General features: G+C 47.1%; 1 protein-coding gene across 1 annotated transcript in view; it reads right to left on the reverse strand.

Annotated features, from left to right (window-relative positions):
- Positions 1 to 25,044, reverse strand: part of UTP15 (UTP15 small subunit processome component) — a 280,270-nt gene that overhangs the window by 215,770 nt on the left and 39,456 nt on the right. The window contains exons 3-5 of the mRNA XM_069224002.1: positions 17,938 to 18,138; positions 3,798 to 3,890; positions 3,538 to 3,722 (exon numbers count right to left, since the gene is read on the reverse strand). Coding sequence (XP_069080103.1) covers positions 3,538 to 3,722; positions 3,798 to 3,890; positions 17,938 to 18,027 — 368 coding nt within the window. The 5' untranslated portion in view covers positions 18,028 to 18,138. The remainder of the gene's footprint in view (positions 1 to 3,537; positions 3,723 to 3,797; positions 3,891 to 17,937; positions 18,139 to 25,044) is intronic.

Below are 25,044 nucleotides of genomic sequence, written 5' to 3' on the forward strand. Positions count from 1 at the left end.
GCACACAGAGGGCATCTTAGAGATACCCCCTGTATTTTACCCAATTGTTCAGTGCAGGACTGACTGGTCTGTGCCAGCCTGCTGCTGAGAGACGAGTTTCTGACCCCATGCGGTGAGAGCCTTTGTGCTCTCTGGGGACAAAAACAAAAGCCTGCTCTGGGTGGAGGTGCTTCACACCTCCCCCTGCAGGAACTTTAACACCTAGCAGTGAGCCTCAAAGGCTCAGGCTTCGTGTTACAATGCCCCAGGGCACTCCAGCTAGTGGAGATGCCCGCCCCCTGGACACAGCCCCCACGTTTGGCAGCAAGTCCAGGAGAGATAATGAGAAAAACAAGGAGGAGTCACTGGCCAGTCAGGACAGCCCCTAAGGTGTCCTGAGCTGAGGTGACTCTGACTTTTAGAAATCCTCCATCTTGCAGATGGAGGATTCCCCCAATAGGATTAGGGATGAGCCCCCCACCCCTCAGGGAGGAGGCACATAGAGGGTGTAGCCACCCTCAAGGACAGTAGCCATTGGCTACTAACCCCCCAGACCTAAACACGACCTTAAATTTAGTATTTAAGGGCTCCCCGGAACCAAGGAACTCAGATTCCTGCAACCTAAGAAGAAGAGGACTGCTGAGCTGAAAAACCCTGCAGAGAAGATGGAGACACCAACTGCCTTGGCCCGAGCTCTACCGGCCTGTCTCCCCCCTTCGGAAAAAAACTGCTCCAGCAACGCTTTCACCAGGACCAGCGACCTCTGAATCCTCAGAGGACTGCCCTGCTCTAAAAGGACCAAGAAACTCCAGAGAACAGCGGCCCTGTTCACCCAAGACCGCAACTTTGTTTCCAAAGAAGCAACTTAAAGACAGCAGCGTTTCCCGCCAGAAGCGTGAGACTTGCAACCCTGCACCCGGCGACCCCGACTCGACTGGTGGAGACACAACACTTCAGGGAGGACCCTCCGGCGACTCAGAGACTGTGAGTAACCAAAGTTGTCCCCCCTGAGCCCCCACAGCGACGCCTGCAGAGGGAATCCCGAGGCTCCCCCTGACCGCGACTGCCTGACTCTCAGATCCCGACGCCTGGAAAGGACCCTGCAGCCGCAGCCCCCAGGACCTGAAGGATCGGAACTCCAGTGCAGGAGTGACCCCCAGGAGGCCCTCTCCCTTGCCCAGGTGGTGGCTACCCCGACGAGCCCCCCCCTTGCCTGCATCGCTGAAGAGACCCCTTGGTCTCCCATTGATTTCAATTACAAAACCGACGTGTGTTTGCACACTGCACCCGGCCGCCCCGTGCTGCTGAGGGTGTACTTTCTGTGCCAACTTGTGTCCCCTCCGGTGCCCTGCAAAACCCCCCTGGTCTGCCCTCCGAAGAAATGTAGGAAGTTGGCTCTGTATGCACTATTTCAAAGTAAGGAATAGTATGCACAGAGTCCAAGGGTTCCCCTTAGAGGTAAGATAGTGGCAAAAAGAGATAATACTAATGCTCTATTTTGTGGTAGTGTGGTCGAGCAGTAGGCTTATCAAAGGAGTAGTGTTAAGCATTTGTTGTACACACAGAAGCAATAAATGTGGAACACACACTCAAAGACAATTCCAGGCCAATAGGTTTTTGTATAGAAAAATATATTTTCTTAGTTTATTTTAAGAACCACAGGTTCAAATTCTACATGTAATACTTTGCATGAAAGGTATTGCAGGTAAGTACTTTAGGAACGTTGAATAATCACAATAGCATATATACAAATAAAACACATATAGCTATTTTAAAACTAGACAGTGCAATTTTCAACAGTTCCTGGGGGAGGTAAGTATTTGTTAGTTTTTGTAGGTAAGTAAACCACCTATGGGGTTCATGTTCGGGTCCAAGGTAGCCCACTGTTGGGGGTTCAGAGCAACCCCAAAGTTACCACACCAGCAGCTCAGGGCCGGTCAGGTGCAGAGTTCAAAGTGGTGCCCAAAACGCATAGGCTTCAATGGAGAAGGGGGTGCCCCGGTTCCAGTCTGCCAGCAGGTAAGTACCCGCGTGTAAAGAAATGGCTCCCTGTTGCAGTTACCCCCCACTTTTTGCCTGATACTGATGCTGACTTGACTGAGAAGTGTGCTGAGACCCTGCTGACCAGGCCCCAGCACCAGTGTTCTTTCACCTAAAATGTACCGTTGTCTCCACATGGCACAACCCTGGCACCCAGGTAAGTCCCTTGTAACTGGTACCCCTGGTACCAAGGGCCCTGATGCCAGGGAAGGTCTCTAGGGGCTGTAGCATATCTTATGCCACCCTAGGGACCCCTCACTCAGCACAGACACACTGCTTGCCAGCTTGTGTGTGCTGGTGGGGAGAAAATGACTAAGTCGACATGGCACTCCCCACAGGGGAAAAGATATTTTTCTATACAAAAACCTATTGGCCTGGAATTGTCTCAGTGTGTGTTCCTCATTTATTGCCTGTGTGTATGTACAACAAATGCTTAACACTACTCCTTTGATAAGCCTACTGCTCGACCACACTACCACAAAATAGAGCATTAGTATTATCTCTTTTTGCCACTATCTTACCTCTAAGGGGAACCCTTGGACTCTGTGCATACTATTCCTTACTTTGAAATAGTGCATACAGAGCCAACTTCCTACAAGAACTCTGTTGAAATGAACAACAAAAACACTTGCAAGACTTTTTTTTCAGCCTTATTTTCCAATTCCTGTTCACCACTGAAGGTAATGCAGTCATCTTCTCGTCTCTCCTCAAGGGCTTGTTATTTCTGATGTCGGAGGCTGCCAGTGATCACCAAAAAATGGCAGGAAAAGATTAAATTATGAGGCAGGGGTGACCAATTTATGTGGCAAGAAACGTTCAATTCTGCATTTACAATGCCCCATAGCTCTAACTCAAGAAAATGCAAGACCTATTACATTGCGAATGCTTGTTTTATTAGCACTTTACTCTTTCTCTAAAGCTCGTACTGGATGCAGCTCTACCACGCATTGCTTCCTCCACTCAAAACACATTCTAATCAGCAAAGTAAAATGGGACGAAAGACCAGCATAGACTTGCATTACTAACAAGTGATATAACTATTGAAAAAGGGTTGGACAACATTCTGATTTAGAAGGTAGAATGTATATTTGATTAGAGGCGGTATGCTGCTCATATTAGGACATCAGTAGAAAAGAGTGTGCTAACGTACTTGCCGTTGTGAAATGCATAACTTTTAACCATCAAAGTTAAAGAGATGTAATAAAAATCTTAGCGGGACAGGGTGGATTAGTGTTGTCAAAAAACAAAGATTATGCTATTACATATCAACTGAAGGAGGTTTGTCTTACAGAGAACACCAGAAATATTTAAAAAAACAAAAAATAAAATCTCATTTTTTTTTTTTTTTTTAAGTACAAGATAGGCTCTAATGGCAAGAGTTGAAAAATAATGGATAGTTCATGCAATAGTGAATGGCTAACACAAACAAATGAACTTAAGGCATAGCACACACTGTAATTGAAAAACAAACAAGAAAAAAAGTAATAATTAAAGGATCAATAGAAAAGACTTTCTTACTTTGAATGTCCGTCAAATTGTCGTAGTGCTGCTTTTCCACTCATGTCGAAGAGCCGAACAATGCCATCTTCGCTACCAGCCACAAGCAACTGGCCATCACGCCTGTATGTGCCACAATATGCAGTGTCTTTGAAGCGTGAGAACGTTTTGATGGGCTCCTGAGAATATGGGCCATATATATGAACCTGAACCAAGAAAAGCAGGGTTACCCTATTGTCCAGCAGAAACCAAATCTAAATAATATCACCTTTTCAACTTACTCTTGTTGAAGCTGTCACAGCATAGTTGTATGGAGCAACAGGTGAGAAATCTACTTTGGTCACTGCACCAAATTCTTTTATTTGCACAGGAGTCTAAAAATGTAGATAATGACAGTTAACAAAAACATAGTACCTTCTAAATGTTATATAAATGTTAATAATGCAAAACCTAATGACGTCTTGCAGACAAACACAGAAGGTCTACTCAAGTGCAGTTATGCTATGATAGGTAGATTAATGTCTTGCCCACCAAACCTTAAGGCCTATTATGCTGTAAACATATTGCAGCCTAGCAATACGTTCACAGCAAAACGGGCCTTTGGATAATTCACCACTCAAAGAGACATTCATTGCTATCTGTAAAGGGGGTTGTGTCCTTTGCTACTGTCCATTCCTCTTAATATTGTTTACCTTGTCCTCCTGAAGCTGTTGAACATTTCCACATAGTGTTCAAGGGTCTTTGTTGGCTGAAGCTACTTCCTTGACAATCTTTTCTATTCTACTCACACCAGTTGCCTAGGGCAGTGGTTCCCAACCTGTGGGCCGGGGACCCCTGGGGGTCCGCAAAGCCTCATCAGGGGGTCCGCGGCTGCTTAAAAAATGTAATAATATTAGGTCCCATCTATCAGTATTGACTCAGTGGGGGTCCCCCGGTTCCAATAATGATTCAGTGGGGGTCCCCGGGCTCCAGTATTGATAAAATGGGGGTCCACAGAAGTGAAAAGGTTGGGAACCACTGGCCTAGGATACTTTAGGATGTTATAACTCAGCTCCTTGTTACCATCCCTCAACACTTTTGTCTGGCTTCAAGCTTGGATTTTTTCCCACTTGATAATAGGAACATCTAGAATTAATTTTAGTAGCCACCTGCAACTTGTGTCCTTTTAATTTGTTGTACTTGGCAATGAGACTACCCTCCATAAACTCCTTTTTCTTTTCACTTCACTTTCTAGCTAGACTACTTCCTGGTACATATTCAACTGATGTTACTACAGAAAAGGCTATTCCAGCCAATGTCACTCAAATTCTTCTCGTCTCCCCCACCATTCTAATTTCTTACATCTTATGTCAAACTAAACTGTAAGCCACACCAATGCATTATTTGTATCCCAGAATCCTACAGTAATCGCTCTCATCCCTACTGTCATGGGCACGCCAGGGTCTCAAGCAGAAAATGTAGTCACTGCAAAGGTGGATTTGAGTAGACAAAGGTAGAAAGTGGGAACTATCAGATACCTCTGGGACAAAATCATCACATGACACTGGAGCAGCAGTTACCTACCCCACAGTCAATTAATTCTACACCCAACCCAAGGTACGGAAAGGAAAGTTGAAAATGAGGCAAGTTCAAGATCTCTCTCTAAAGCTACTTTGAAAAACGTTTTTCTAAATTTATATGTAAGTATGTCAGGTATATGCTACGACAGGGGACAAAGAGTGAAGGCCCTCTATTCCCACCTGGATTTAACCTGGACCTGTATGTCGGTCAAGGGGAGAGCTTTCTTTATCTGGGTGGGAAGAAAGACTATTCACTTATGCATACCGTAATAACTGCTGTCTTACTTCGTAGGTGAATACTGAGAGGGTGGGGTTGCGGAGAGTCCACTGCAAATGCATTTAACTGGCCTCTGCTTTTTTTCCTTCATTTTGTGTTATTTAGGATGAATTTATGTAATTTTGCATAGATTGCAAGAATTTAGTGTTCATATACAGCACTGGGGCATGAACACTGGAAACTCAGTCCAGTTTAGTATTGTAAAGTCCTCGCTCACCTTAAGTGCTCCAACTGCAGACAGGAAAGGAAAATGGAAGAAAAACAGAACTCCTAATGGCCTCATGATACAGAAATGTATCATCACATCAGCCAAAGCTATGGACTACATCAACACCAGCAATGAAATCAAAAGAAGCACAACACATTTCAAGACAATCAAACACTGCATTGACCCCTCCTAAATGACCCACATATTCTAAACTACACAGACACATGCACTGCCAATAACCTCTTTTCCAATACAAAATAAAGATTTGACAGCACATTAAGAACACTAAACCGGCTTCTCCTCCTATGCCCACCCCTTCTAGTAGAATCCCACAATAATAATAGTTCAAAATCTTGTCTCTCACAAATTTTGCAGACATACTCAACTGCCTCAAAGCCACTTCCTACGTAGATGTCCCTCAGGTCTTCAACAAACCTCTCTCTCTCTCTCTCTCTCTCTATGGGGAAGCTCTCGCTTCTACTCATCACTGTCAATGCCTCCCTCACTCAAGACATCTTCCCAGAAGTCCTGGTGACACATCAGACCCTCCCACTATTAAAGAAACCTACATTACACACTGACGGCATCACCAGCAACCAGTCCATCACTCACCTACCTGAGGCTCACAGTCATCAGAGACTTGGGGGAGTGACTTCAGTCCAGTCTTACCTCCACTTCGAACTGCTGAATTTTTGAGACCCTAAGGTAAGCCCATGAAGTTGTTTAATATCCTGCTATTGGTGTGGCAGCAGCCTTGCCCCGGATAGGTGGGCATAGGGAGGACAATAACATGTGGGGTGTGGGCCAGGGACTTTTGTGGGCCTGCTGTTGGGGCCCTGCTCAATTTACTGGGACTGCATCCTCATTCTGAGCAGTCAGGCCCTCCTCCGATCCACTGTGGTTTGCTTCTTCCTAAGCCTCTCACTTCTAGGAGGTGCCCACATTGCTGATCCAAGCCCCAATAAAGGACATGGTAGTCCCCTTTGCCTTGCCATTGAGTAGTGCTCATTGAGAGGCCTAGGGACTCTTTTGAGGGCTGCTGAGAACCTTGAGTAAGGACCATAGCCATCCTCATACTCTTGACAATGAGGGAGACATGATGGTAAGAATGCTAAGGGTCAGGCCCGGTCCATGTGTGTAACACAAACCCGACGATTCCCCCTGATCAGAGTCTGGGTGCAATGACTCATTTAGATGCCACTCTTCGCAGACACTCCTAATTCGAGAAGGTGCTCCAGGTAATTCTCAACACAAAAACCACGCTGGAAACCAAGATTGATGAAGCATCCCTTCAAATCAAGCTGCGCCGCGCAGATCATCAAAAGCTAGCAGTCAGAGAAGACAAACCGGAGTCTTCCCGGACATCCATGCAGCCTATGCTGCAAAACCTCCAGTCCCTCATTGAGAGACCAGTAGACAGAGGTAATCTCCCTTAACTGACGGGTGGAAGATGCAGAGCAACGCTCATGTTGAAACAATGCGCACTCTTGGTTTTCCCGAATGCTCAAAAAGGACCAAACGTGGAACTACTTTTGGAAGACACGTTGATGAAAACGGTGCTGGTGAAGTACTGGAATTCTTTTCTGTGGACCGGATACATCATATATGGGGTAGACCACTACCACCAGGAGCTCGCCCAGGACCTGTCATCACCCGTTTCTTGAATTATAGGGACAGAGATTTGATATTGCAATTATTTCGATCAAAGGGCCCTTGGAGGTTTGAAAGTGACATAATAGCTTACCCGGGCTTCATAGCGTAGATGCAACAACAACCTAATTCTTATACCATACTTAAGCAGCGGTTATGAGAACTGTCTGTGAAATATGCACTGCTCTTTCAAGCAAAACGTAAGGTAACTCTTGGCAGCTCCACTCATTTTTTTCCATCACCTGAGGATGTGTGGACTTGGCTCCATACCACAGGATTAATGAAGAATACTAGCGGTGATCAATCGCCTAGAGTGGCTGACATCCCGACCCTGAAGGAAGAGACTGAAGAGGAATGGAAATTGCCCTACCTTAGAGCAGGTTGTTACTGAGCAGGCGCCACAGTGGTGGAGGATTTACATCTTGGCAAGAACCCTTTTGAGGCGCTGCAACAAGACCAGAATCAGACACAAGCTCAGAGACAAACTCAGAGACAGGCAGCTCGGGGAATAATTCAGAGGAAAAGGACTAGTGGATGATATCTTGTGAGGGTCTCTTGGACTCTTACTTCAAGCCAATGACTGGAGCCAGCTACATGACTCATCGTGAGATGATTGTTGCTCCTGTTGGGCCCGAGCCCAACGATACGAGAACCATGGCGGGCCACACAACCGTAGAACTTCAGTCCAGTGTGAGCCATGCCCATAAGGGCTTCCGATACGGACCTGATTTGTTCTATGGTTCATTTTTCTGTTATTGTTGTTGGTATCTGTTTGAGTAATGTTGGCCGGGGACACAGAGTCTTACTGGCATCGGAGGGGTTGGGGCTGTTATGTAATTTCTCTCTTTTTCTTTTCCTCTTCTTGTGCTGTACGTGGAATCATCTGCACACACTTTGGAGGGTGGGCACTGATGGACACGGATTGCTAACGCATAAGGGGTGGCTGCAGGTTGCTCCCCTCACTGTGGCCATGCTGAAGTGATGTGAAGGAACGGTTGGTGCCTCTTGCATTGCACAGTAACACACGGGCACTCCAAAAAATGACACTGTCCCTCAATTTAATATGAAATGCGGGAGGCTTGGCCAGCCCTGCCAAGCGATTTAATATGGATGCCTATCTTAAATATCATCACAAACATCGCAATACCACAAGGGACATCACACACAAAGGTAGTTATAGACAACATGTGCGAAGAGGAGCGGGCAGGTATATGGCACCATATTCTTGACCTACGCGAGTGGGTGTTGGTATGGATAGCCCCAGGGTTCAGTTCGTTGTAGTCTTTTAAAGGAATGAGGAGGACAGATTCGTGATTCTGGAAGGCCACTTTATGCCCCCCCACTTGAATCAGTTGGCATTCTTCGACACCCTAACTCCAGCACTCCTTTGTGATTCACAGGCACCAGGGAAGTGGGAGGTATATTTTAATTGTGTAGCTGTGTTCGCAGATCACAACAGTTTAAGGAATTGATGGCTTGCAATCGCTTGCATAGTGTTTAAGCCTGCATACATACTAGACTGGACCTTGTCCTCTGTAGCGGCTCACTGGGCGGGCAGATTACAGGGACGGAATACCTGGAGTGCGCACTGATGATCACTGGTCTTTGTTGTGGTAACGTTCGAAGGGGAGAAGGGGGGGTGGGGGAGTGGAGAAACCATCACACAGAAGACCCACCTGGAGACTCCAAACAAAGGCTTTGTTAGACCCCCTCCACTTTAGAGAAGCCCCAACAACATAGATTACCAATTGTTTCGATCTGAACAAAGACACTACCCCAACTACAACACTGGAGTGGGATGGGATGGCTACAAAAGTGGTAGTGCGAGCACACTGCATGGCGGTGAAATCAGGGATCTGTTTTTTTTTTTAAAGCAAGGATTTGCTTACCCTAGAACATGAGATGTGCGTGCTCGAAACTGAGGTGGCCCAACAACCTGCATGTTAGTCCGATTTAGTTCACTGCATAAGGAGCACATGGAATCCGAGTCATGATTAGGGAAACGTGACTACAAGAGTCACCTTGCCCTCTTACATGCAGAAGGGGACCGATTGGGCAGACTGTTAGCTTGACTGCTGCAGGAGGATCAACATCGGCCACTGATAGATGCCATCCAACTGACTGATGGCACAGTGGTAAATACTCAGGTGCCATTAATGCCGCTTTTATGGAGGATTATCACTCCCTCTATATGATAGTGAACGCTCCCTCTCATACTTGTATACAATGTTTTTTACAAGCTCTACCGCTGCCCTGTTTGAAGTTACTGCAACAGGCTGACTTGGAAGCACTGCTTCAATTGGAGGGGATTCAGACTACCATAGCCCAGATTGCAAGAAACGAAACCCCGGGAACGGATGTGCTCCCGATTGAAAATAAACGCCGCTTTTAGCACGCCCCTCACTCCAAAACTCTTGGAGATCTTTAATGAAGCCAGGCAACTGGGACAGCTGCCACAATCTCTTCAGGAGGCGTTAATTGTGGCCCTTTTCAAGCCTGGTCGCGACTCTCTAGATGTTCATTCTAACCGCCCTTTATCTCTTTTAAAATTTATAAGGTACTGGGGAAGGTGTTAGCCAACAGGTTATTTCCCGTCATTGGAGTGCTAGTGCACAAGGATCAGTCCAGGTTTACTTCCGGATGCAGTACGTCCATGAATATTCGTAGGATACTGCGTATAGTGGATATTACCCCACCCAATGCTCAAGGCCAAGCCGTGGTGTTATTGGACATTTGTAGGAAGTTGGCTCTGTATGTGCTATTTCAAAGTAAGGAATAGCATGCACAGAGTCCAAGGGTTCCCCTTAGAGGTAAAATAGTGGTAAAAATAGATAATACTAATGCTCTATTTTGTGGTAGTGTGGTCGAGCAGTAGGCTTATCCAAGGAGTAGTGTTAAGCATTTGTTGTACATACACATAGACAATAAATGAGGTACACACACTCAGAGACAAATCCAGCCAATAGGTTTTGTTATAGAAAAAATATATTTTCTTAGTTTATTTTAAGAACCACAGGTTCAAATTTAACATGTAATATCTTGTTTGAAAGGTATTGCAGGTAAGTACATTAGGAACTTTGAATCATTTCAATTGCATATATACTTTTCAAGTTATTCACAAATAGCTACTTTAAAAGTGGACACTTAGTGCAATTTTCACAGTTCCTGGGGGAGATAAGTTTTTGTTAGTTTTACCAGGTAAGTAAGACACTTACAGGGTTCAGTTCTTGGTCCAAGGTAGCCCACCGTTGGGGGTTCAGAGCAACCCCAAAGTTACCACACCAGCAGCTCAGGGCCGGTCAGGTGCAGAGGTCAAAGTGGTGCCCAAAACGCATAGGCTTCAATGGAGAGAAGGGGGTGCCCCGGTTCCAGTCTGCCAGCAGGTAAGTACCCGCGTCTTCGGAGGGCAGACCAGGGGGGTTTTGTAGGGCACCGGGGGGGACACAAGCCCACACAGAAATTTCACCCTCAGTGGCGCGGGGGCGGCCGGGTGCAGTGTTAGAACAAGCGTCGGGTTCGCAATGTAAGTCAATGAGAGATCAAGGGATCTCTTCAGCGCTGCAGGCAGGCAAGGGGGGGCTTCCTCGGGGAAACCTCCACTTGGGCAAGGGAGAGGGACTCCTGGGGGTCACTTCTGCAGTGAAAGTCCGGTCCTTCAGGTCCTGGGGGCTGCGGGTGCAGGGTCTTTTCCAGGCGTCGGGACTTAGGTTTCAGAGAGTCGCGGTCAGGGGAAGCCTCGGGATTCCCTCTGCAGGCGGCGCTGTGGGGGCTCAGGGGGGACAGGTTTTGGTACTCACAGTCGTAGAGTAGTCCGGGGGTCCTCCCTGAGGTGTTGGTTCTCCACCAGCCGAGTCGGGGTCGCCGGGTGCAGTGTTGCAAGTCTCACGCTTCTTGCGGGGAGATTGCAGGGTTCTTTAAAGCTGCTTCTTGAAACAAAGTTGCAGTCTTTTTGGAGCAGGTCCGCTGTCCTCGGGAGTTTCTTGTCGTCGTCGAAGCAGGGCAGTCCTCAGAGGATTCAGAGGTCGCTGGTCCCTTTGGAAGGCGTCGCTGGAGCAGAGTTCTTTGGAAGGCAGGAGACAGGCCGGTGAGTTTCTGGAGCCAAGGCAGTTGTTGTCTTCTGGTCTTCCTCTGCAGGGGTTTTCAGCTGGGCAGTCCTTCTTCTTGTTGTTGCAGGAATCTAATTTTCTAGGGTTCAGGGTAGCCCTTAAATACTAAATTTAAGGGCGTGTTTAGGTCTGGGGGGTTAGTAGCCAATGGCTACTAGCCCTGAGGGTGGGTACACCCTCTTTGTGCCTCCTCCCAAGGGGAGGGGGTCACAATCCTAACCCTATTGGGGGAATCCTCCATCTGCAAGATGGAGGATTTCTAAAAGTTAGAGTCACCTCAGCTCAGGACACCTTAGGGGCTGTCCTGACTGGCCAGTGACTCCTCCTTGTTGCTTTCTTTGTTCCCTCCAGCCTTGCCGCCAAAAGTGGGGGCCGTGGCCGGAGGGGGCGGGCAACTCCACTAAGCTGGAGTGCCCTGCTGGGCTGTGACAAAGGGGTGAGCCTTGGAGGCTCACCGCCAGGTGTCACAGCTCCTGCCTGGGGGAGGTGTTAGCATCTCCACCCAGTGCAGGCTTTGTTACTGGCCTCAGAGTGACAAAGGCACTCTCCCCATGGGGCCAGCAACATGTCTCTAGTGTGGCAGGCTGCTGGAACTAGTCAGCCTACACAGATAGTCGGTTAAGTTTCAGGGGGCACCTCTAAGGTGCCCTCTGGGGTGTATTTTGCAATAAAATGTACACTAGCATCAGTGTGCATTTATTGTGCTGAGAAGTTTGATACCAAACTTCCCAGTTTTCAGTGTAGCCATTATGGTGCTGTGGAGTTCGTGTTTGACAAACTCCCAGACCATATACTCTTATGGCTACCCTGCACTTACAATGTCTAAGGTTTTGTTTAGACACTGTAGGGGTACCATGCTCATGCACTGGTACCCTCACCTATGGTATAGTGCACCCTGCCTTAGGGCTGTAAGGCCTGCTAGAGGGGTGTCTTACCTATACTGCATAGGCAGTGAGAGGCTGGCATGGCACCCTGAGGGGAGTGCCATGTCGACTTACTCGTTTTGTCCTCACTAGCACACATAAGCTGGCAAGCAGTGTGTCTGTGCTGAGTGAGAGGTCTCCAGGGTGGCATAAGACATGCTGCAGCCCTTAGAGACCTTCCTTGGCATCAGGGCCCTTGGTACTAGAAGTACCAGTTACAAGGGACTTATCTGGATGCCAGGGTCTGCCAATTGTGGATACAATGGTACATTTTAGGTGAAAGAACACTGGTGCTGGGGCCCGGTTAGCAGGGTCCCAGCACACTTCTCAGTCAAGTCAGCATCAGTATCAGGCAAAAAGTGGGGGGTAACTGCAACAGGGAGCCATTTCTTTACAACATTGAGAAGGCTTTTGATACCCTTCGCTAGGTCTATATGCCGAGTTCTCTGGAGGGTTTGGGACTTAATTATCTTGCCAATGTCTGTGCTTTGTATAAAAATTCTACAGTGCAGGTGCGCACTGGTCTAACGATCTCCAATAGCTTTGATACCCAGAGGGGTGTCCCCTGTCACCACTGATATTCTCCCTGGTCATGGAACCTTTGGCCTGTAGCTTGTGGGTGCGAGCGCAACAATGGGGGATACCGGCATATCTTGGGCACCACATTATATCCCTCTATGCGGATGATGGGCTGGTGTATTTGCAAGATTTGTCGGCTCACTCCTGGCCCGACACTGAAGGAATTTGGGGAGGTAGCTGGCCTCAGGGTGGACTGGGCTAAGTCGTGCCTCTATCCACTGACCCTGGTGCCTGAACCTGAACGGGGGGACCCTCACAAGTTGTCAACTGCAGTGTTGTTACATTACATTAGAATACCTAGCTGTCCAAACCTACTATGCAACCAGCGACCTTAGAGAGGGCTATACTGATAAAGCACTAGCCATGGTTTGCAAATCACTTTCCTTCTGGATGTCCTACCACGGTCCTCATGGGGACGCGTGGCGATTTCTAAGATGTTGGTACTGTCTCCATTATTTTATTTCTTCGCTGCCCTACCACTGTTCCTCCCTAAGTCCTTTTCAGGGAGCTGCACAATACCCTAAGAGAGCTCATATGGGATGCAGGTAGGAGACAAGTTGAGCTTCTGGTGCTCCAACGACTGCATCTCGAGGGAGGACTAGGTGCTCCTGATCATGAGTTGTATTATTCAGTGGCGCAGATGCAGTGGTTGGGCACAGACGCTTGTCCAGAGAGGGAGACCATTGCTAGAATTCTTGGAGATGTCCAAATTTACACCTTGCTCTCGACCCTAGGAGCGCGACCATATGAGAAATCACACCAGATAAAGGTCACCCGCTTGTGCTGGCACTGCTATGCGACAGACAAGGGTCCTCAATCTCCCCAATTCCCCACTTATTCGATAAGGCAGCTACTGGGCCTCCAGGAGGTGGCCTGTCAATTTGGCTTAATGCCATGGAAGGTGGCAGAGATAAATCGTCTTGGGGACTTTTACAACAAAAGGGACTTTATGTCTTTTCAGGACATTATGGATGCCTTTAGGGTGGCGGCAGGACCATTTCTAGCATACCATGCAATCCAACATGTAGTACATAATACCTGGGGCGTCAGTGGGGCAGAGCCGCCCCAATCGATATTGCTACATGCCCTACAGTCATATGGAGGCACAAGCCATGCCACCACTGTCCTCTACAATGCATTAAATTCTACTGCACAGGGGAAGACTGAATGAGCCAGGGACACATGGAACACAGCCCTACCACACTCCCTGATGGAGAAACAATGGTGCCAGGCACTCCGGCACGTTAAGGAAGTGCCCTGTAACCTACGCTTTCAGTTCACACAGTTTTACTCTGTACACCAAGCATACCACACCCTGGACCACCTCAAGCGTATGTTCCCTAAAGCATCCTCAGAATGCCACAGATAAAAGACACCAGCTTTTATGGGAAGGTGCAGTACTTCTACAGGCCTGGGAGGAGGCAATAGAAATCACCGCTGCTGATCATGCACTCTCACCTACTCCTGAATCCTGTGTTCTGGGAATCTGACCCAAAGCAAAGGGGGAGAAATTTCTACACAGGCTCACTGAGCTTGCTTTAATTCTTTTTAAGCATCAAATTGCTATGATATGGAGGGTGCCCATTGTCCCAGATATTAAGAGATGGTTTGGGACGCTATTGACATGGGCACATGCTGAGTCTGATGCACTTACAGGAGTGCGCCCTAGAGGCTGGGACACAGTAGACAAAGGTTGCTGGAACATTTATATTTGAAAGATAGAACCAAAAAACGATAACCGCCCTCCTTTAGTGTAAAATGCTTACCTGTTTATTGTTTTCTGGTACAGGTGGAATTGTCACATATGGGGTGGAAAGGCTTTGTTTGGAATTCTGTGGTCTATCTGGATTGTGGGACCCTTCAAGACCCATGAAAAGACGTGGGTTGAAAGGGAACTAAATGAGAGGTGAGCAGTTACATGACTGTCTTTCCTCATTAGGGCTGCTCTACCCTGCCCCATGTACACAGCTGGTTCCCTTCTCCCTACTGCCGTTTGTTCCACAGAGGAGGCAACATGAGGGTGAGCAGACACATACAGTCATCAGTGCATAAGGTGCGCCCACATTTGTGCGTGGGTGCTCTTTGTTTCGACATGGCCATACCACTGGCCGCCCTCCAAATCTTTGCTCCCATTTTGTCTCTTGAAAGCAGAACTATGACTGAAGGATTTTGGGGATTCCACTGTAGTTTTGTATGTTTTTCTAATGGTATAAAATATGACTGGGGTATAACCGAGGTGGACATTCTGCTAGGACTATTTTTGCTCTGTACCCGTTATGGTCATAAAACAAAACAAATAAAAAAAATATTCACCTATATGCTGATGATACACAACTCTAACTAAACAATTCCTCTGTTCCAGACACCAATTGCCTGAAACACAGTCTGCACCTTGTCCAGACCGGGATGTCCAGCACCTACCTAAAGTCAACACAACCAATACAGAATCCTTGCTATTTGCCAAGAACAACAAACAAATAACAGAACGAAGCTGGCTTGATGACATGAACCTGGATGGCTTCAGACACCAACTTTAACTCAATGCCTAGTCACTTAGATTCACCTTGGGCACCAACTTCACCATCAAGGAACACTGCCAAAAAAAACATAAAAAACAGACTAGTGCCAGCTTTATCTTCTAAAGTAAGTGAATTGTTTCTTCCAAAAGTGACTTTAGAACAGCTGTTGGAGCATTCAATCTTGCATCAGGATGGTGTCAACGCTATGCTGCATGGCCTCACAGATTCCACACTGGGACCCCATAAAGGTATCCCACACCCTGAAGCACGGCTCATCATTGGCCCGAAGAAATATGATCACATCACCTCCAGCCTGACGGAACTCCATTGGCTCTACTTGCCAGCATGCACCATCTTCAAAACGAGCATAATTTACAAAGCTATCATGACCAGCACCAGTGGCGGCCCGTCCTTTAGGGCTGAGGGGCCACGCCCCCCCACCTTTTGCCGCTCATGAAGAGTGTCTGTCAGGCTGAACAAAGGTCAGCCTGACAGATACTCTCCTTGTTCAGCTCAGGCAGCCAGGAGCAGACGTGCGCAACTCCTGGCTGCCTGAGCTGAACTTTGGTGGGCTGAGGAGGTCACAGCTCATATGGGCGTGACCTCCTCGGCTCAGCAAAGGTGCCTCAAGGCCCTCCTCAGGGTGATGAGGAAAGCGTCACCAATTGACACTCTCCCTGGGCGCTTCAGGTTTAAGCCCTGAAGTGCCCAGGGCGAGTGTCAATCAGTGACACTTCGTCACAGAGTGGGGTGGGGTCAGCAGTCTCACTGACCCCATCCCACTCTGACAAGGCTGGGACTGCTGCCTTCCCTCATTGGCTGACGAGGGAAGGCAGCAGTCCCAACCCTCCTTTGACCTGGAGGCTGAAGGTAAGTGTGTGTGTGTGTGTATGTATGTGTGTGATGTTTTAAATTGAATGTTTGGTGCGCACATGCATGTTGGAGTGTCATGAGTGTTGTTAATGGATGTGCGTGCGTGCGTGTGTGTGTGAAAGAATGAGTGTGTGCGATCTTTTAAAATGAACGTTTGGTGCGTGTGTGCATGTTTGAATGGTATGAGTGTTGTTAATGGATGTGCATGCGTGTCTGTGTGTGAAAGAATGATTGTGTATGTGTATCCCGCCCGCCCTCCTAAAGCTGCCGGCCGCCACTGACCAGCACCCTGCATATCTCGCTAACAAACTCTGCATCTCTGGTGGCTCCTGTCTTATCCACAGCCATGCCAAAACCAGCCTGTAGTCTAAGAAGTGTAAAAAAAAAATAAAAAAAAAAAAAAAGGAAAAAATCAAGAGAGCAAGCATCTTCCATCTATGCACCTAGAATCTGGAACCGCTGTCACATATTCTTAAGGCCAGTGCAAAGCTGCTGCATTTTAGGAAAGAGTTGAAGACACACCTCTTTAAAGTACACCCGATCACAATGCAGTAACAATCCAATAACCAGTTACCACTCCATAGTTTGTTTACTGTATACATTCTGCTGCCTTTTTGGCTAGGTTCGCTATATGTAAATAACACTTACATACATTGAGAATGAAAAGGTGCAGCCTTGAAGTCCTAGTTATCCATCATATACATTTTCTTTAAACAAAAAAAAAAAAAGCTCTTTCCCTACCCCACACATGCACACACTACAAAGTAGTGGTCATATTAGCCACTAAGATTCTTTCTGCAACATAGCAGGATAGAGGGAGTGACAAAGAAACCCAAGGAATGCCACACACGGGTTCAGAAGTGAAAAGGTCACTATGGGCCACCTTTACAGTTCAAATGTTTAAACTGTACCACAAAGGATGCGGTTTAGTTTCAGAATAAGATAACAAAAGAAAAAGAAAGCTAGGTTTATATTGACAATAAGCATGTTTCTGCTAAAATTACATCTGCTATGCACTTTTTATTTGCATGTACAAGAGGACCAATGTATACAAATGCTGGAAAAAGAGAACATCATGAACTGTATTCAGTAACTGCTGATTGCATTTATCCCTCATGTGGTATATTCATAAAATTCTGGTTTTCTACCGCTTCCTCTTTCCTTATTTGAGGAAATGTTTTTCACTACCATGCATGGTTAATGTGTATCGTAGTGTAGTAAGGTTTGTCTACTCTGTGGCAACGGTATTACTGTACTATGACTCCGAGGTACTTCTCAGAGGTCTGGTCAGCAAAGAGGCTCTCCAGGTAAACATAGACATTGTCTCCAAGTAGGAATCAATTCTGTAGGATTCCCGAAGAGTAGAGAACGGAGTATTATTTCTGTAGATAACCTCATGCATACACAAAAGCTCCTTGATATGATCTTTGTGTCCAAGTGAAAGGTCATAACTAACAATGCACTGTGCTGTGAAACTTTGGAGCACTTAAGGAGACAGGGTCCCTTCTAACACTAACCCCTGATTTATGCATTGCTTTTCAAAGGGAATCCGGAATGGTACTTTCAGTACATCACAACGGTCACATTACAGAGGTAAGAAAATAAATCAATTGAAACTGCACCCATTACATGCACCCATTACAAATATGAAAGTCTGTAGCAGACAAAACAAAAGATACATTGTTCGAATGGAACCACTGAAGAACAATACACTTTTGGTTCCTCACCTTATAGTTCTTCCAATACAGTGAATCTTGTGTAACTTTTTCACCAAGCTTAGGAAGAGACTGTATCACTACTGGTTTGTAAGTCGCCATTTTGCAGAAAATAAATTAATTCGTCCAACCAGGAAAAGTGCAGTTCTTTAATTTAAAAGAGTGGATTTGAAATAAGGGCTAGATAACCAGATTTAACGAAAATGTAGCTCCCTAAAAGGAAAAGTACACATTAGCAAACATATAAAAGGTCTGAACATGTCACTTAAAGCACAACATATACAAATAACATTAAAATAATGGTGAAGCAGAATAGTGAAAATGTGTAAAAGCTACTGCTTAAAGACATGCAAACATGAGAAAACAGGCCTTTTTAAATAAAGAATGGTGTATTTTACAACTAGTAATAAAGTATTGCTTTGCTTTTACTAAAAGACTAAACACATGCATGAGCACACTCAAGTATCTTGTTCTACTGTATCAAGCTTTAAAAGGTCTAATGTGGTCTGTTTCTGGTTTAACAACAATCTTACCAACATAAATATATGACCCAACTCAGCTGCATTACTGTTTTGGGAGATCATCTGACATCATTTAGGACATTGACAAATAAGGGGAGGCCATATTTGGTACCCTCCTTCGTATGACTTGAGCATTCCAAAATAAGCACTGATCAAGTCAATGATCTTGGCTTTTGTACAGTGAAATAAAATGTAACAAGCTAATGAAAAAGAGGATGGAACAAGACTATTTGCATTTGCAATAGAAAACTGTATCATAACACAAAGGTTCTTTCTGCAGTCATGAACTGAAAAACAATAAGCACTTGGGGATGCCATGCATGAGGCATGGTCCTTTGTTGTATCTTTAACATTTTTGATGTTTTCAGTAAAACGTTCAGCACGTCCCTGACCACTCTTTGAAATAAACCATTTGCACATGTGAAAGAAATTTGCATCTCTTTTTTCTTCGTACACTGTAAAGAAATGGCTCCCTGTTGCAGTTACCCCCCACTTTTTGCCTGATACTGATGCTGACTTGACTGAGAAGAGTGCTGGGACCCTGCTAACCAGGCCCCAGCACCGGTGTTCCTTCACCTAAAATGTACCATCGTCTCCACAATTGGCACACCCAGGCATTCAGATAAGTCCCTTGTAACTGGTACTTCTAGTACCAAGGGCCCTGATGCCAAGGAAGGTCTCTAAGGGCTGCAGCATGTCTTATGCCACCCTAGAGACCCCTCACTCAGCACAGACACACTGCTTACAAGCCTGGGTGTGCTAGTGAGAACAAAATGAGTAAGTCGACATGGCACTCCCCTCAGGTTGCCATGCCAGCCTCTCACTGCCTATGCAGTATAGGTAAGACACCCCTCTAGCAGGCCTTACAGCCCTAAGGTAGGGTGCACTATACCATAGGTGAGGGTAGCAGTGCATGAGCATGGTACCCCTACAGTGTCTAAACAAAACCTTAGACATTGTAAGTGCAGGGTAGCCATAAGAGTATATGGTCTGGGAGTCTGTCAAACACGAACTCCACAGCACCATAATGGCTACACTGAAAACTGGGAAGTTTGGTATCAAACTTCTCAGCACAATAAATGCACACTGATGCCAGTGTACATTTTATTGTAAAATACACCACAGAGGGCACCTTAGAGGTGCCCCCTGAAACTTAACCGACTGTCTGTGTAGGCTGACTAGTTCCAGCAGCCTGCCACACCAGAGACATGTTGCTGGCCCCATGGGGAGAGTGCCTTTGTCACTCTGAGGCCAGTAACAAAGCCTGCACTGGGTGGAGATGCTAACACCTCCCCCAGGCAGGAGCTGTAACACCTGGCGGTGAGCCTCAAAAGCTCACCCCTTTGTCACAGCCCAGCAGGGCACTCCAGCTTAGTGGAGTTGCCCGCCCCCTCCGGCCACGGCCCCCACTTTTGGCGGCAAGGCTGGAGGGAACAAAGAAAGCAACAAGGAGGAGTCACTGGCCAGTCAGGACAGCCCCTAAGGTGTCCTGAGCTGAGGTGACTCTGACTTTTAGAAATCCTCCATCTTGCAGATGGAGGATTCCCCCAATAGGGTTAGGATTGTGACCCCCTCCCCTTGGGAGGAGGCACAAAGAGGGTGTACCCACCCTCAGGGCTAGTAGCCATTGGCTACTAACCCCCCAGACCTAAACACGCCCTTAAATTTAGTATTTAAGGGCTACCCTGAACCCCAGAAAATTAGATTCCTGCAACTACAAGAAGAAGGACTGCCCAGCTGAAAACCCCTGCAGCGGAAGACCAGAAGACGACAACTGCCTTGGCTCCAGAAACTCACCGGCCTGTCTCCTGCCTTCCAAAGACCCTGCTCCAGCGACGCCTTCCAAAGGGACCAGCGACCTCGACATCCTCTGAGGACTGCCCCTGCTTCGAAAAGACAAGAAACTACCGAGGACAGCGGACCTGCTCCAAGAAAAGCTGCAACTTTGTTTCCAGCAGCTTTAAAGAACCCTGCAAGCTCCCCGCAAGAAGCGTGAGACTTGCAACACTGCACCCGGCGACCCCGACTCGGCTGGTGGCGATCCAACACCTCAGGAGGGACCCCAGGACTACTCTAAGACTGTGAGTACCAAAACCTGTCCCCCCTGAGCCCCCACAGCGCCGCCTGCAGAGGGAATCCCGAGGCTTCCCCTGACCGCGACTCTTTGAACCTAAAGTCCCGACGCCTGGGAGAGACCCTGCACCCGCAGCCCCCAGGACCTGAAGGACCGGACTTTCACTGGAGAAGTGACCCCCAGGAGTCCCTCTCCCTTGCCCAAGAGGAGGTTTCCCCGAGGAATCCCCCCCTTGCCTGCCTGCAGCGCTGAAGAGATCCCGAGATCTCTCATAGACTAACATTGCGAACCCGACGCCTGTTTCTACACTGCACCCGGCCGCCCCCGCGCTGCTGAGGGTGAAATTTCTGTGTGGGCTTGTGTCCCCCCCGGTGCCCTACAAAACCCCCCTGGTCTGCCCTCCGAAGACGCGGGTACTTACCTGCAAGCAGACCGGAACCGGGGCACCCCCTTCTCTCCATTCAAGCCTATGCGTTTTGGGCACCACTTGGAACTCTGCACCTGACCGGCCCTGAGCTGCTGGTGTGGTGACTTTGGGGTTGCTCTGAACCCCCAACGGTGGGCTACCTTGGACCAAGAACTAAGCCCTGTAAGTGTCTTACTTACCTGGTAAAACTAACAAAAACTTACCTCCCCTAGGAACTGTGAAAATTGCACTAAGTGTCCACTTTTAAAACAGCTATTGGTCAATAACTTGAAAAGTATACATGCAATTTTGATGATTTGAAGTTCCTAAAGTACTTACCTGCAATACCTTTCGAATGAGATATTACATGTAGAATTTGAACCTGTGGTTCTTAAAATAAACTAAGAAAAGATATTTTTCTATATAAAAACCTATTGGCTGGATTTGTCTCTGAGTGTGTGTACCTCATTTATTGTCTATGTGTATGTACAACAAATGCTTAACACTACTCCTTGGATAAGCCTACTGCTCGACCACACTACCACAAAATAGAGCATTAGTATTATCTCTTTTTGCCACTATCTTACCTCTAAGGGGAACCCTTGGACTCTGTGCATACTATTCCTCACTTTGAAATAGTGCATACAGAGCCAACTTCCTACATTGGTGGCAGCGGTGGGATACAAGACTTTGCATTTGCTGGACTACTCAGCCAATACCTGATCACACGACAAATTCCAAAATTGTCATTAGAAATTGATTTTTTGCAATTTGAAAAGTTTTCTAAATTCTTAAAAGACCTGCTAGGGCCTTGTGTTAGATCCTGTTTAGCATTTCTTTTAGAGTTTAAAAGTTTGTAAAAGTTTGAATTAGATTCTAGAACCAGTTGTAGATTCTTAAAAAGTATTCCAACTTTTAGAAGCAAAATGTCTAGCACAGATGTGACTGTGGTGGAACTCGACACCACACCTTACCTCCATCTTAAGATGAGGGAGCTAAGGTCACTCTGTAAAATAAAGAAAATAACAATGGGCCCCAAACCTACCAAAATACAGCTCCAGGAGCTTTTGGCAGAGTTTGAAAAGGCCAACCCCTCTGAGGGTAGCAACTCAGAGGAAGAGGATAGTGACTTGGAGGAAAATTCCCCCCTACCAGTCCTATCTAGGGAGAACAGGGTCCCTCAAACCCTGACTCCAAAAATAATAGTCAGAGATGCTGGTTCCCTCACAGGAGAGACCAACACCTCTGAAATCACTGAGGATAACTCCAGTGAAGATGACCCCCTGTTAGCCAGGATGGTCAAAAGATTGGCTTTGGAAAAGCAGCTCCTAGCCATAGAAAGGGAAAGAAAAGAGATGGGCCTAGGTCCCATCGATGGTGGCAGCAACTTAAATAGGGTCAGAGATTCTCCTGACATCCTAAAAATCCCCAAAGGGATTGTAACAAAATATGAAGATGGTGATGACATCACCAAATGGTTCACAGCTTTTGAGAGGGCTTGTGTAACCAGAAAAGTAAACAGATCTCACTGGGGTGCTCTCCTTTGGGAAATGTTCACTGGAAAGTGTAGGGATAGACTCCTCACACTCTCTGGAAAAGATGCAGAATCTTATGACCTCATGAAGGGTACCCTGATTGAGGGCTTTGGATTCTCCACTGAGGAGTATAGAATTAGATTCAGGGGGGCTCAAAAATCCTCGAGCCAGACCTGGGTTGATTTTGTAGACTACTCAGTAAAAACACTAGATGGTTGGTTAACTGGAAATGAAGTGTGTGACTATGTTGGGCTTTATAATTTGTTTATGAAAGAACACATTCTAAGTAACTGCTTCAATGAAAAGTTGCATCAGTATCTGGTAGACCTAGGTCCAATTTCTCCCCAAGAATTGGGAAAGAAGGCAGACCACTGGGTCAAGACTAGGGTAACCAAAACTTCCACTGGGGGTGACCAAAAGAAAGGGGTTACAAAAACTCCCCAGGAGAAAGTGGGTGACACTAGAAACAAAGAAAAAGAGTCCTCTGTAGGCCCCCAAAAACCAGAACAGGTGGGTGGGCCCCAAGACACAACCCAAAACAAAGGTGGGTACCAGGGTAAGAACTGGGATGCCACTAAGGCATGGTGCCACAACTGTAAACAGTCTGGGCACCACACCAAGGACACTTCTTGTCCCAAAAACAAACCCCAGAACAAAATTCCAGGGGTAACCAGTGTAGCCATGGGGGATGACTCCTCAGATGAGGAGGTCTTCATAGCCTTCAACTGGAAACAGGGCCCAACAGGTGAGTTGGAGATTCCAGAGGGAAGTAGACACTTCCACCACCTACTGGTGAATGGAATCCCAACCACTGCCCTGAGAGACACTTGTGCCAGTCACACTATTGTGCATGACAGGCTGGTGCTCTCAAACCAGTACATCCCAGGTGAGACTGCCAGGGTAAGAGTTAGCCTAGACAGGGTCACTAAGAGGCCTGTGGCTTTAGTACCCATAGAAGTGGGTGGCACTCTTAGCTGGAGAAGGGTAGTAGTCAGTACAGACCTCCCCCTTGATTGTCTCCTTGGAAATGACTACCCAGAGGTTAGTCAGAGCCCGAGAGAGGAACTGGTCCAGTGCCAGTCCTCTCCCAAGGATTCTGGAAGTCCTGCCTCTGCAGTAAATGCAAGCAGGCCCCAGAAGAAGAAGAAAAGAAAACAGAGTAGGAAGGGTGGACAACCTTTAGCCAAGGTTACAGCAAGCCAAGGAGATTCTGCTCCAGTAGGGGAGAACTCCAAAAATGGCCCTGATAAAGTCCAACCTGACCCACAAGAAGTCCTGGCTAGTCAGGCCACTGTTAAACCTGAGTGGGTGGCTCCTCAGCTAACAGAAGAAAGAGTGGAAGAAGGGTGTTTACTACAAGATGTGGTAACCCCCCACTCTAATACAGCAGACAGGCAACCTGAACCCCAAGAGGCCTGTAACTTAGCCCCTTCCCTTTTAGGTGAAGAGCTAAAGGTGTGGTTCTGGGCACTGACATCTGTCAGTGGCCTCTGCTGGGTGTTAGCCTTTATGGCTGCACTATCCTTAGCATGGTGGTCTGACCCCATGCCAAATAGCAAGTTAGGCCCCCTGACCCTATTGGTCATGGTGGGGTTACTCCAGCTCTGGGTAACCTCTCTGGGTAAGCTAGGGGTAACCCTGGCCAAGATAAGGTTAGCAGAGGTGGATACCTCTAAGACCAAAATAGAAAGAATGGGTGGAGACATTGAAGAGGCAGACAAGAGGCAATTCAGACTAGGTCCTATCACTGTGGAAGTAGGTCAGTTCCCCAAAGGGAATGACCTGAACAGAAGGATGTAAGGCAGAGTAGGCCCTGCAACTAACCAGCCTATTTCTCCTACTCTTCCTCGCCTGACAGACTAGGAAGACTCTCCCAGCTTGGGCTGAGTCTCCTGGCCTGTGGGCTGGGGGGGGCTTGTGTAAAGAAATGGCTCCCTGTTGCAGTTACCCCCCACTTTTTGCCTGATACTGATGCTGACTTGACTGAGAAGAGTGCTGGGACCCTGCTAACCAGGCCCCAGCACCGGTGTTCCTTCACCTAAAATGTACCATCGTCTCCACAATTGGCACACCCTGGCATTCAGATAAGTCCCTTGTAACTGGTACTTCTAGTACCAAGGGCCCTGATGCCAAGGAAGGTCTCTAAGGGCTGCAGCATGTCTTATGCCACCCTAGAGACCCCTCACTCAGCACAGACACACTGCTTACAAGCCTGGGTGTGCTAGTGAGAACAAAATGAGTAAGTCGACATGGCACTCCCCTCAGGGTGCCATGCCAGCCTCTCACTGCCTATGCAGTATAGGTAAGACACCCCTCTAGCAGGCCTTACAGCCCTAAGGTAGGGTGCACTATACCATAGGTGAGGGTAGCAGTGCATGAGCATGGTACCCCTACAGTGTCTAAACAAAACCTTAGACATTGTAAGTGCAGGGTAGCCATAAGAGTATATGGTCTGGGAGTCTGTCAAACACGAACTCCACAGCACCATAATGGCTACACTGAAAACTGGGAAGTTTGGTATCAAACTTCTCAGCACAATAAATGCACACTGATGTCAGTGTACATTTTATTGTAAAATACACC

This window comes from Pleurodeles waltl, chromosome 1_1, assembly GCF_031143425.1.
Source record: "Pleurodeles waltl isolate 20211129_DDA chromosome 1_1, aPleWal1.hap1.20221129, whole genome shotgun sequence".
Lineage (NCBI taxonomy): Eukaryota > Metazoa > Chordata > Amphibia > Caudata > Salamandridae > Pleurodeles > Pleurodeles waltl.